Genomic DNA, 14,078 nt, shown 5'->3' with positions numbered 1-14,078 from the left:
ATAGGGGAGGATGGAGAAGTGGGGGTGGGGAGAGGGGTAGAATGAGACTGGGGAGTGGTATTGTAAAGATGGGAGCAGGCATCGGGGAGGAGCCTCAATACTCGACATAACATAAGACATATATATATATATATATATATATATATATATATATATATATATATATATATATATATATATATATATATATATATATATATATCATCCAGTCCTCGAATACCATTCTGCCAGTCTTGAGTTGAAAATGTATCTGGAAGCTTCTTCTTCCGTATGCAGCACAATCATGAGCGGCAGTCAAGGGAAGAATCATGAGCTGAGGGCAACGCTGAGCCTCTGATACAATGTTCTCTTTCGATTCAGGCTAGAGTTTGGAATTTTCAGGCAGGAGCCATGGCTCCAGCGATAGCTCGCCTACTCTTCACGAAGGACTCTTTAACGCTCTGTTATGCCCACCAACTAATGCAGGCAGATGGGAGGTCCAGTTTAACGTCCATCGGTGGGACGGCACACATAATGATGAATAATCCTGCCTGTCAAACATCATACCAATGTCATAAAACACGACAATGAAAATCTGGACCAAGATTTGAACCCAGGCGAAACTGCTTAGAGGTGAGTGTGCATACCCCTGGGCCATCCTTCCAGCCCGATGTGGAAGCACTCCTCAAATGGAAGTCAAACTTTACAGCATGAGGCTATTTGGTGTTGATAAATTACTGTGTATTAGCAGAGTACCCATCCTGCAGGTGATCTTGTTCCAAGCGTGCAACACATTCTTCTGACACAAACATTTGTTTGTGCGCTGTATAGGTAACTGACAGCTGCTTCAATGGCTCTCTAAAATAAAATAAAAATAACTCGGGTTATGTACATGAAGTGAAAACATGAGGACGGGGATACTGCACTGCAAATGGTGGGGACTTGTAAGACCCTCGCACACCTGGAGTGGCCTCACACGATACCCATTTACATTTACTGATTTTGATTGCTGGTTTTTGAGAGCATTGCACCAAGTAAGAGGGAAAACTGAGCTTGTAAACAAACCCTAACTCTGAATTCTGTGTTCCACTCGTCCGCAGGTGCTACATCACACTCTCTCAGGCACTGGGCATGAGTATGGGAGGAGCCCCTGCAGGTCCTGCTGGGACTGGCAAGACTGAAACGACCAAGGATATGGGCCGTTGTCTCGGCAAATATGTTGTGGTCTTCAATTGCTCAGACCAAATGGATTTTCGTGGCCTTGGTCGCATATACAAAGGCCTTGCACAGTCTGGTTCTTGGGGCTGTTTCGATGAATTTAACCGCATTGATCTTTGCGTATTATCAGTGGCGGCTCAGCAAATTAATATTGTTCTCACGGCGAAGAAAGAATGGAAGACTCAGTTCATCTTCTCGGATGGAGATTGTGTAAAGCTCAACCCAGAGTTTGGTATATTTTTAACCATGGTGAGTATGAAGACAACAGGCAAAGCTATACGTTACCTAACGTGTCATATATTCTGGCTCGGTTAGTATTTTCAGGAGGGAGAGTTGAGGCGTGATCATTCTCGGGGTGAAATTGAATTTCTTGGGGAATGATGCACGAAAGTCTGATAAGTCTAATCGACCTTCCTTTGATCCCATCTCAGGAATTATTCCCCTGTCTCTCCCCTGCCACCCCTCTCGATCTCTCCCACCCCTCTCCCTCTCTCTGTCACTTTCTCTGTCTCCAAACGTATCTAGACGGTGGTTATGCCCAAATGGTGGTTATATCCATACGTGTCTGGACAGTGGTTATTTCCAGATCGACCCTCCCTTCACACTGCCTGATCTTGCCCTCCCCTCACCCCTAGCTTCCCCTCCTCTCCCCTCACACTTCTTCCCTCCCTTCACACTGCCTTCACTTCCTCCACCTCTCATTTACTCCACCCCTCCTCACTACCCCACCCATCCTCACTGCCCCCTCCTTCAGCGCTTCCTCTCCCCTCCTCATCTCCCGCCCTCCTCGCTCCTCTACCCCTGTCCCCCCCACCCTCTTTTTCTCCTTGCACCCCCTCCCCCTTTTAGTATACCTGTCATCTGGACAGTGGTTATCTCTGGACGTGGCTGGATGGTGGTTGCGTCTGGATGGACCCTCCCCTCACACTGCCTTCCCTTGCCCTCCCCTCCTTGCCCCCTCCCTCCTCACTCCCCAACCCCTCCTCGGTCTCCCTCCCTCCTCTCTCCTTCCTCTCCCTCCCCTCACCCTACCCTCTCTCCCTTCCTTTTCCCTCCACTCCTTCTTACCCCCCCCCCTTAATATCCCCATCAGCGAAGTGACGGGTTGTATTTGCTCATGGTTAATCATACTATTCTGAAGACCAAAGGACGATTTGTGAACTTTTTCACTTTGGGGGGAAATTTTTGTCCAAGTCCTGAACTGTAGTTACAAAACTTGATGAGTGTTGTAAGGTATCGGTTTCATTGCTTTTGGACTTGGAGAAAGCAGGTTATTTTTCATGTTTTATCGGGTTCCACCTCATTTTTCATGTTCTAAACTGTTGTTGTGTTCAGTCCACCTCATTAAAAAGTACGTCTTTTTTTCGGTGATAAGTTGTGCAAGTTAATGCCAATGGTAACCGAGAGTGATAATTCAGCTAATAGAGACATAATTCTTATAATTTCTCGGCACAGTGAAAGTCTCTCTTCATCGCCTCTCCAAGATGCAGGATTTTTTTGTCCTCATTATTGCGAAGTAAGCTCTGCACACTTTTCAGATACCGAAGATGTGCTTGAAAATGGCAGAACTGAAACAAAGGTGTCGCCGAGGACAGGTGTTGAAGAGAGACGTTCTCTGGCTTCTAAAGCGAAACGGCAGGTGGAAATTCGGCCACGGGTGCTACCAAGCCTGGCTATTCAGTCACTGAGCCTATTGATGGTACGATGGTCCAAGAAACAACTTGTCTTCTCTTCCAGGAAGGTAAATCCGACTTGAGGTGATCTCAAATCATTCCACAAACACCTTCACAAGAGTATAGTATGTCCACCCTCAGGAGAGCAGTGGAAGTAACATCTGGCCAACCTCAAGGTTGAAATATCATCTTTCGAATCTGTTTCCTTCCTCAAAGAATCACTTGGAATGTCTTTCAACCCTGACAAATCTCACAGTGTCCTGAAAGGACCCTCGAGTGAACCCTCCATCGACTTTCTTAAAAACCCCTTGAGGTTCAGTCACTGAAACTTTTGGGCCTCACCATCAGCCACAACATTATTCTTCTTTTGTAGACAGCACATGGCTGAGCATCCTCCAAAGTCTTTGCATGGGAAATCTGTCCTTTTATCAGCTTGGAAGGACTTCATCCACAGCTGAATGGAGAACTGCTTTCCCCATTGGGCTGGTAGTCCCGACCTCACACTTTGCACTTATTGATGCCATGGAAACCAAGGCCCTCAAAATAAATGGAATCTCCCATATTTAAACTGTGTCTCTGCACCGCAGATAGGTATGTGGCCATTATCTCCATCCTCTAAATCCTGAAAACCTATGCCCTGTCCCGCCCCCACCCCATTCCACAAAGTATCCCTCTGTTGTGTCCCTCAACTTAACAAGGAATAACAAGAAAATCCAATACAGGTGGAGGCCATTCAGCCCATCATGCCTGCGCGAACACCACACCAACCCATCGACACAAAATCCAAAGAAGGAAATGCAAAAAATGTTTTTAATGAATGAAATGTTTTTTGTTTTTTATATATATTTTTGTTTTGTTTGTTCTCTGTGGATTTTGTTTTTGTTACTTTGTTTTTTGGGAGTTTTTATATTTTGTTTTTCTGTTGTTTTGTTTGGTTTGTTTGTTTTTTGATGTTATTTTTATTTTTTGTTGTTTTTTTTTTTAGTTTGTTGTTTGTTTTGGGGTATTTATTGTTGTTTTTTTTTGTTTTTTTTTTGTTGTTTGTTTGTTTTTCCTTTGTTTTTGTTTGTTTTTTCTGTCTTGTTTTTGTTATTTTGCTTGTTTTTTCGTTTTGTTTTTTGTTTATTTGTAGATTTTTTTGTTAGTTTATTTTTTTGTTTTTTGCTGTTGTTTTGTTTTTGTTTTTTTGTTTTATTTTTTATAAATTTTTTTTTGTTTTGTTTGTTTTGGTTATGTTTGTTTTTGTTTGTTTATTATTTTTGTTTTTTGTTTTGATTTTGGTTTTTGTTTGTTTGTTTTTGGGGTTTTTTTTCTTTCTTTTTGTTTGTTTTTTGGGAGTTTTTTGTTTTTGTTGTTTGTTTTTTTTGGTTTGTTTTTGGGGGGGTTCGTTTGTTTTTTGTGGATTTTTTGTTAGTTTGTTTTTCGGGGTTTTTGTTTGTTCGTTTTTTGTTTGTTTTTTTCATGTTTTTTTGTTGTGGTTTTTGTTTGTTGTAATTTTTTGTAGTTTTTTTTTAACCTTTTCTTCACCTCAGGGAGGGGGCATGGGCTTGGTTAAAAATACACATCAACCACACAACCCCTCCTTGACAAGACCCCCCCATCAACAGCACTCTGTTCAAAATCACCCATCAATGCTCAAAAGTGTAATGTGAACTGCATGTTAGTGTAATGTCATTGTTCGTGTAATGTGACTAATGCCACACCCCCCCCTTAAATTCTGTTTTCAAATGATCATTCACTTCAACAAGATGTGAACTGCAGGAATGTACATTGGTGCCCATAATTTGAAACCAAAGGTAGTTCCTGTTTTATATTTTTTGAAACCAAAGGAAGTCTAAAATATGACTTTGGCAAATTTAATCCGAGATCGATGGTTATGTGCATCTCCAAAATATTGTGCATTACTTTTGGACTGGCTATTTTTTTCACATTGATATGTTGAATCCACTTCCTTTCTCCGACAATTTATTAATCCTGCATTTTGTTTCCAGAATCCAGGTTATGCCGGTCGTCAGGAACTACCAGAGAACCTCAAGATTCAGTTTCGAACAGTCTCCATGATGGTGCCTGACCGACAGGTAAGGAATTACGTTGAGGGTATATTAAAGTTCACACAAGAGTTGAAAGATCTCGAGAAAAGTCAAATGTCACCACAATGGCAAGGCCCACCTTTGAAAATATGCTTTGGTAATTTTATGCGTAGACTTGCATGAAAATATGCAGAACCATGTGAACCTGTTTAATGGTCGGGGTGTTGGCGACGAAACCGTCTCCCCCTCCAGATTTCCTGGTGAGGAGGGTGTATAATATGGACACTCAGCAGGATTAAAAACAAAACCTGGCAAAGGGTAGAGGAACTCCTTGTGAGCCAACGTGAACACCATACCAATTTATCAACACAAGATCCAAGGAATAAAAACAACAAAAAAAATTTAATGAATGAAATAAATATATATATTTTTGGTATTTTCTGCATGTTTTTTCCTTCTTCCCCTCGGGGTAGGGGGCATGGGCTTGGTTAAAAACACACAATATCAACCACACAACCTCCCTTGACAAGACCCCCACCAACAGCACTCCGTACACATGCACACAATCACCCATTAATACTCAAACTACCAAAAGTCTTATCAACATCCTCATACCCCTCTATCTCCATAATTTCCAGGTACCTATCTAATTCTAATTTAAACTTATCTCCTGTTTCTGCTGCCACTACCTTTCCAGGGAGGCCATTCCATGCATGAACTACTCTCTGAGTGAAATTCCCCTACCTTACTACCGTCTTAATTCTCCTCTTGTTTACTCTCAAGCTATGGCGCCTGTTCCAATCGCTGTTGGCTCTGTTGAATAATTCATCTTCACTTATTTTATCTTTACATTTCATTATCTTAAACATCTCCATCATATCTCCTCGTAACCACCTTCTTTCTGGTGAACAAAGCCCTGTCTCCTTCTAGCTAGGCTCGGAATCAATCCAGTAACTCTGCGCTAAACCCTCTCAATGGCATATATGTCCTTCCGGAACTGTGGTGACCAGAACTGCACACAATATTCTAGATGTGACCCTCACTAAACTCCTGTACAATGTTAACATTACCTCTTTTGATTTATAATTGATCCCCCTCCGAATACAACCTAAAACCTAATTTGCTCTTCCCATAGCTGCCTGGCACTGTGCTGCCTGCTTACCTCCCACATCTATAACCACCCCCAGATCCTTCTCCTGTGTGACACACTCAAAAATTACTTCTTACATCCTGTAATCTCTATTTTCATTGTTCTTTCCCATCCCCAACACCTTACACTTGCTCAGGTTAAATTCCATCTGCCAATCTTTTGCCCAATCTATGCAAGTATCAATACTTTCCTGTATCTGATTACCACCTCCTCTGCTATCCACCTTACCTACAAGCTTTGTGTCATCTGCACATGTGGAACACGATCCAAATCATTGATGTAAATTATGAAGAGTAATGGTCCGATGACTCATCCCTCCGATGATGACCCCACGAGCAAAAAATCCTCCCAGCAAAACATCCTCCCACTCACAGCCACTCTTTGCTTCCTACCACGAAGCCAATTTGCAATCCAATTCGCTACCTGACCAGCCACTCCACAAGCCCTCACTTTGGCTCACAACCTCCGATGTGGTACCTCATCAAATGCTTTCTTAAAGTCGAGATATACTGTCTCCACTGCCCTTCCCTCACCCACCCAATCAGACACTGCTTCATAGAACTCTAAAAGATTTGTTAAACAGGAACTACCTTTGGTAAACCCATGCTGATGACCATTAATTAGTTTGTATTTGTTTAAATGGTTCCTCATCCGGTCTTTAATTAATTTCTCCATCACCTTCCCCACAACTGAAGGTCAAACTAACAGGTCTATAGTTTCCCAATTCTTCTCTGGATCCTTTATTAAATCATGGTGTTACATTTGCTACTCTCCAATCCTCCGGTACCTGTCCTGACTCCACTGAGCTATTGAAAATATCCGTTAACATCTCGCTCACCTGCTCAGCCACCTCCATCTGGCCCCAGAGCCTTGTCTACTCTTAGATTACCTCGCTGTTCCTCTACTTCCTCCACTTCAACGTGGATCTTCTGGAAAAGCCCTTCCTCACCTCCTTGATAAATACTCTCAGCTATTGGCAATTCTCCTGACTGTTCTTGTGTTAAAGCTGAAGAAAAATACCAGTTTAATAAGCCTGCCATCTCACCTTCATCACTAACCACTCTCCCGGTGCTATTCCTCATTGAGCTCCAAACTGCTCCAAACCTGTTCTTTTCCCCTGATATACTTAAATAAAGACTTGATATTATGTTTAATATTCCTGGCCATGTCCTTCTCATCTTCTCTTTTGGCTTGCCGAGTTGTTTTCATAACTTGCCTCTGTTTACTTCGATATTGATATCAATCGAACTCCAGTCCTGTTATTTTAAACCGAATTAAATTCCTTCTGTTCCTCATAAATAGCATTCCTCATCTCACTGCTCAGCCACCCTGGTCTCTTTCTGTTTCCAGTTTTACACCTCATTGGAAAGTACTTACTCTGCACTCGACACATTTGGTCCTTGAACGTTTCCCATTTCTCTGATGCTGATTGTCCTGATTAGTCACTCCTTGGGTGTATACACACGATTAGTCACTCCTTGGGTGAATGTCACTCCAGAATATCACTAAGTTCCTTGACTTTGCAAGACGTCATGGACTTAGGGTGGCTGGTTCATGGTTTCAGCACCCACAGGCTCATCGCTGGACTGGTTATTCCAACGTTGGTGGTTTGACAAAGGAGATTGACCATGTGGTCATTGATTGTCGCTGAAGGATGATCCAGAACTGCAGGGTCTCCTGGAGTGCACAGTTCCTCAATACTGACTCCAGGCTTGTTGTCGCAACTCTGAACTTGCAGCTCAAATGCAGGAGAATGGTCCCATCCCAGCCTCGGCTGGATGTTGGCAAGCTCAAGGATGGGAGGGTAGCTGAGGAGTTTGCGAACAGGCTGAGTGGGGATTTGAGGGGTCTCAGTGCTTTGGGGAATCCTGAAGAGTTGTGGAGTGCCTTCAAGACCACCGTCCTTGATATTGCCAAAAATCACAACAATGCACAGCAATTCTGGTGGTTTCTAACACAGTAAAGGGTGAATTTCCCCTGCTTTACCTCAACTTAATCCACCTCTTTCAAAATATGATCCTGAAGTGGAGGATGGTCAAGCACAAGGTTCTTTTCTTCATTGCTTCCTGGTTGTGATGAACGTTTTTCTCTTTTGATAACCGTGGTGGCTGGTATTCAGAGCTTTGCCTCTTCAACTGTGGATCAAATGAATGGACCCTTATTTCTACAACCATCAGGTTGCACTGCAGGAACATGCTGCCTTCGCATGGTAATCAGTTTCTGCTAAAATCTTCCAGTTTTTTATTGTAAAATCTAAAATCTTCCATCTTGGTGGTTGGTCAGCCTTTGTACCTGGTCTTCCACGTCATCATGACAAACCTGGATGGCATTCACCCATCTTCATGTGGTTTCCTGCATATTAATGGTTCCCCAAATTCTCCATTATCGCTGGATTGATCTTCCATCGAGTTTTTTTCAGTAGAACATGAAATTTTATAATTTTGCCTGCATCGTTATGTGAAAAACAACTTCCTTGTAATACAGTGGTCCATTGCTCAGTTGTAACTGGCAACAACACTTTTACATTGCTCTCACCTCCTTAAGATGGGTTGGTGTTACGACTCGGCATGCCAACATTTGAAAAGCTGTGGGCTCATAAACATTGGTGAGATTGCACAAGAAACATTAAATTGTGTCCTTGTTGGATTATATAACATCATTGCAAAAGGGATGTGGATACTAAGTTCCCGCTCTGCAAAAAAGGTGCAAAAACAGATCCCTGCAACAACAGACCAATTAGCCTTCTCCCAATCATCAGCAAGGTTATGGAATCCATCATCGCTTCAGACATGAAATCCTTCCTCTTCTCCAATGGCTTGATTTCTGATCATCAATTTGGTTTCAGACAGGTCACTCTACCCTGGATATGCTGCTTCTGCTCTCCCATTAATGGATGGAGGTCCTCAGTGCCAGACATGAGGATCAGAGCCATGTCCCTGGACATATCACGTGCCTTCGATACAGTCTGGCACCCTGCCCTGTGGCTGCTCACCAAACTCTCTTCCTGTGGTATCCAAAGACATCTCCAATCATGGCTTGCAGACTTCCTCTCCTGTCACAGCCAACGTGTGGTCCTTAATGGAGTTCTCTGATCCCCTCTTCCTGTCCAGGCTGGAGTTCCTCAAGCCAGTGTTCTGGGCCCTGTGCTTCTTTGGTTTTTATCAATGATCTTTTTGACCCTCTGGAAAATCCTCTTTATCTCTTATCTGATGACTCCACCCTCTGCCGTACAATCTGTCATCCCTCAGACCGGCAAGCAGCAACTTCTTCACTCTCTGCAGATCTGGATAAAACCACAAGCTGGTCCAATACGTGGAACATGTCTTTCAATCCTGACAAAACTCAAACACTCTCACTATGTCTCTCCGAAAGGACTGCCTGAACCACCCCGCCCCCCCCCAATCTACTTTCTCAACAATCCTTTGGAAGAAGTCCTTTCATTCAAGCTTCTGTGTCTCACTATCTGCCATGATCTTTCCTGGGAAAGTCACATTTCCAAGTTGGCCTCCAAAGCCAGTCGCCAACTGGGAATCCTCCTTCCTTCAAAGTGCAAAGTCCTTCCTCGGCCCACCTGAGCTGTTTACCACTTACAAAGCTTTCGTCCACAGCCTGATGGAGTACTGCTCTCCTCTCCGGACTGGTGCTCCTGCCTCTCACCTTTCTCGGCTTCACATTCTGGAAACCAAGGCATTTAGGATCATTGGCATCTCCCACGATGAGGCTGAGTCTTTGGGCCTCTCACTCAGTGGCCTTTCTGTCTTCTACCATCTCCTATCCCGCCTTGCTCCCCACCCCCTGCTCTGTCTGTGACAGTGTTACGAATTTGGAAACCTATCGCACACAACATTCAGGTCCTATAGATTAGTTATATCGGTAAGTATGTGTTTTATAGATAGCTTCCTTTCCCTTGTCGAATGGGTAAATAAATGTCCATTTATCTTTATAGTTAGGATTTCCTTTTATTGGAAAACCTCATCTTCCGCAACGACAGCAACAAAACGACCGTTGCGTTGCGGCAGCGCTGCAGAGAATGAGAGCAGCCTAGGGATTCTCCACGCGCTCAGTGGGGGAAAGGTGAAACCCCCACCCACCGATCAACAGCAAAAACCCTCCGCTCCTGGCATTCTCCACCTGTTCAGTGGGGGAAAGGTTAAAGCCCCCACCCACCGATGCGCTGGGGAGCGTGCCGAGTGGGGGGGGGGGGTCGCGCGGCGCCGGAGAGTATAAAACAAGGAACAGAGGATCCTCGCAGAGAGAGGTGTGGGCTGGTCTAATCGTGGTCGTCTTGAGCGTCTTCCTCCTCCTCCTCCTCCTGAAGCTTGAGCTTGAGAAAGACCATCCGCTGCCGGAGCCGGAAGGGTTGCGTGTCGTCTCGGGAGGAAACGAAGTCGAGGTTTGGTGGCCAGGACGGGCGGAGTCAAGGAGGCCGGGTTCGGCTCGCCTCTCGCCGGACCGAGTCAGCCTGAAGACCGCACGAGGCGGACAGGTCCAAGTTTGACCCTGGTCTTCAGCCCGCCTGTCCCTCCGAGCTGAAGGTCCCAATAAAGACCATTGGTCCGATTTTTTTGGGTGCGTGTATGTGTGTCCGTGGGCCCGTCTGCTAAGTAGTGACCTGTTAAGTGCTTTCCTGCGTGCTTCCCTACCCCGCCCCCCCCCCCATTATTGTGAATAAATATCCCCCTCTTGTTAAAGGTATCAGCTCGTTTTGTGTTTCTTTCATTGGTTCGACATGACGCGTGTGTGAGGATCAGTATGGCCGTTCGGTAATTCCTCTCGGTTACGCCGGATCCGAGTCGGTGATAGCGACTCGATTCGGACAAAGTCGGCCGAGGGTGAACTTTCCCGGTAGTTTGGACCACGTGGGTATTTAGGTAAATTGAAATTGGCAATCGACCCTACCCCACGTGGTCTATCTATTGGCGAGTTCGGTCCGATAGAGGACCCGTCGGCTCCGGAGTTATCCGGGGAGACGACCTATACATTCCGGGTGATCGGCAGAGTCGACCCTGCAGCTCCATCTGGTGGTCGTGCTCGCAGTCGATACCCGGCCCCTCAACAATATGTCCCCCCCCCACCATATTTACGCAGGGCGCTGAAGGTCCGCCAACAATCCCCTTCTGGTAAAACCACCAAAATCACCAAACACTGCTCACATTCACTCTTTCATTCCTCCTTTTTTCCGCCTCCAGAACAAATTCACACTCTCTTTCATCCCACTTTTTTCCTCCAAGTCTTCAAGACAACTGTTCATCACCATCTCTTATCTTCCCCCATCCAAAACCATGATATTTTCTTTCCCTGCTAATCCACCCCAAACCCACCTCCTTCAAATTCCCTGCTTTCCTTCCTGAGAGTCCCTGTCGTGTAAGGACCTGTAAGTCCCTGTAGTGTCCATCTTGTTTACCCTGTGTTCCCCACCCCATCACTCTCCCTTCCACAGATCTCCTCATGTCCCTGTTCCCCACTGCTGTTTTTCCTTCCCTCTCCCTCCACTCTTGTCTCCTGCTCCCCTTCTTGTACATTCTGTGTGTTAGCTCTCATGTGAGCCTTGACGTTGTATACAAAAAATATATTGTTCGATTGTTCGATTACACTGAACAACAAATTTCAAAATTTTTTTTTTACTGGAGATGTGTAAAGTGATTAAGACTAATTTGGGTAAGCTGATTTCAAAAATCATAACCGTTTTGCTGTATCACGTCAGGATTTTCAGGAACAGAAATATTCCCATTGCCTAGAAGTCAGGATTTCAATGAAATTTACATATGTCTTTAACATGTCTATTTCGTACAATTGTTGTTAACTTGTGTTATATTTCTTTCTTTCAGATAAAGATGAGTAGGCGTTCCTGTACCAATCATCCTGACAACTTCTGTTATGTCTGTGGTCGGTATACCAAAAAAGATCAACAGCGAAGTATATCTACAGCAGTGAAAATGAAGGCCGCCTACTTTCACTACTTCGGGTGTAAGGTGGGGGACCAAGAACAGAGCTGGGCACCACACATCTGCTGCACAAGCTGTCACACAACCTTGACTCAGTGGTTGGTGGGCAAGCGCGCGAGCATGCCATTTGCGGTGGTGCCCATGATATGGCGTGAGCCGCAGAATCATCATGATGATTGTTATTTCTGCTGCACAAGCATCGCAGGCTTCAACAAGAAGAATAAAGGTCACATCAAGTACGCTGACTGCGTCTCTGCTTGTAAACCTGTGCCTCATGATGACGAGAACCCCGTTCCAACACCTCCAGCTGATCAGAACATAGCTGTAAGCAGTGGTGAAGAGGATGGTGATGATGAACCTTTTGAACCCGACACTCAAGAATCACACCTTCTGAACCAGGGAGACTTAAATGATCTTGTAAGAGATCTCTCGCTGTCAAAGGCGAAGGCAGAACTGCTTGGATCAAGGCTGCAGCAGTGGAATCTACTTGAACCTAACACCAAGATATCCTTGTTCAGAGCACGTCACAGAGACATAGCTGAGTTCTTTGAGATGGAAGACATGATGACATTCTGCAGTGACATCAACGGTCTGTTGAAAGAACTTGGGTGTGATCACGATCCTGCAGACTGGCGCCTCTTCATCGACTCGGGGAAGAACAGCTTGAAGGCTGTTTTGCTCCACAATGGCAATGAGAAACCATCAGTCCCACTGGCTCACGCGTTCGGCATGACAGAGACCTATGAGACTATGCGGCAGCTGCTTGATTCCATCAAGTACAATGACTTCAACTGGCACATCTGCGGAGACTTGAAAGTGGTGGCGCTGTTGTTAGGGCTGCAGTCAGGCTACACGAAATACATGTGGCTTCCTTTGTCTCTGGGATAGCAGAGACGACAAGAATCACTGGACGAAGAAAGATTGGGAAGAGCGAAAAGAGCATGTACCTGGTCGACACAACGTGAAGCATGTCGCCCTTGTCGACCCAGCCAAGGTTTTCCTTCCACCACTCCACATAAAGCTCGGCTTGATGAAAAGTTTTGTATGGGCAATGGATCTGAATGGGCGTGGGTTTTTATAGGGCGTGGGTTTATACCTCAAGGAAAAGTTTGGCAACACCTTGTCGGAGGCCAAGATCAAGGCTGGTGTCTTTGTTGGACCACAAATCTGACAGATTATGAAGGACGAAACTTTTCCGACAACTCTAAACCCCAAAGAGCTGGCAGCGTGGAGGAGCTTCAAAGCTGTGACGGACAACTTCTTGGGGAACGAGCGCGCGGACAACTATGAAGAAATAGTGCAGCAGCTGCTGGAGTCCTTCAGGAAACTTGGCTCCAGGATGTCCCTGAAAATCCATTTCCTACACCAGCACCTGAACTTCTTCCCCTGACAACTTGGGAGCAGTCTCAGACGAGCACGGCGGCGATTCCACCAAGAGATTTCACTCATGGAGACGCTGCTACCAAGGGCGGCACAACCCCGAAGCTGATGGGCGATTTCTGCTGGTTCCTGCATCGTGAAACTGACACAGAGCAGCACAAACGCAAAGCCAAATGCCTAAAGCATTTTTAATTACATTCTAGTGGAGTTTTTCTGTAATTTCTATAATTTTGAAGCATTCATGATGAAATAAATGAATTTTTGTAAATTTCATTGAAATCCTGACTTCTAGGCAATGGGAATATTTCTGTTACTGAAAATCCTGACGTGATACAGCAAAACGGTTATGATTTTTGAAATCAGCGTACCCAAATTAGTCTAAATCACTTTACACATCTCCAGTAAAAAAATTTTGTTGTTCAGTGTTATCTATTAATGGTGATATTGTGACTAATAAATAAGTAAATTCAAAGATCAGGTGAAGGGGGTATAGAAATTGGGCAGGCATGACGTACCAAATGGCCTCCTCATGTGTCTAAGTTTCCTTCTGTCCACATGTTTAATGGCTTGGTGTTGGCTTCATGGTTAAGACTGTTGGCTCAGGATTGTGTGGTGTTGAGTTCAAGCTCCTGTCACCCATTGAATCAACACCAGGTACTGTCATCCTTCCATAGCTGGTAAAATGAGCATCATCATGCTGGAA

General features: G+C 44.7%; 1 protein-coding gene across 1 annotated transcript in view; it reads left to right on the top strand.

Moving 5' to 3' along the window:
* LOC147006535 (dynein axonemal heavy chain 8-like) overlaps nucleotides 1–14,078 on the top strand; it is a 262,978-nt gene that overhangs the window by 215,900 nt on the left and 33,000 nt on the right. Inside the window, exons 34-35 of the mRNA XM_085868614.1 lie at nucleotides 1,080–1,446; nucleotides 4,862–4,948. Of these exons, the coding sequence (XP_085724740.1) occupies nucleotides 1,080–1,446; nucleotides 4,862–4,948 (454 nt within the window). The remainder of the gene's footprint in view (nucleotides 1–1,079; nucleotides 1,447–4,861; nucleotides 4,949–14,078) is intronic.

Source organism: Eptatretus burgeri, unplaced genomic scaffold (assembly GCF_056783735.1).
Source record: "Eptatretus burgeri isolate ZD-2024b unplaced genomic scaffold, Ebu_testis_v1 Ebu_testis_scaffold_3167, whole genome shotgun sequence".
NCBI classification, from domain to species: domain Eukaryota; kingdom Metazoa; phylum Chordata; class Myxini; order Myxiniformes; family Myxinidae; genus Eptatretus; species Eptatretus burgeri.
This window is presented reverse-complemented; position numbering and strand designations above follow the sequence as displayed.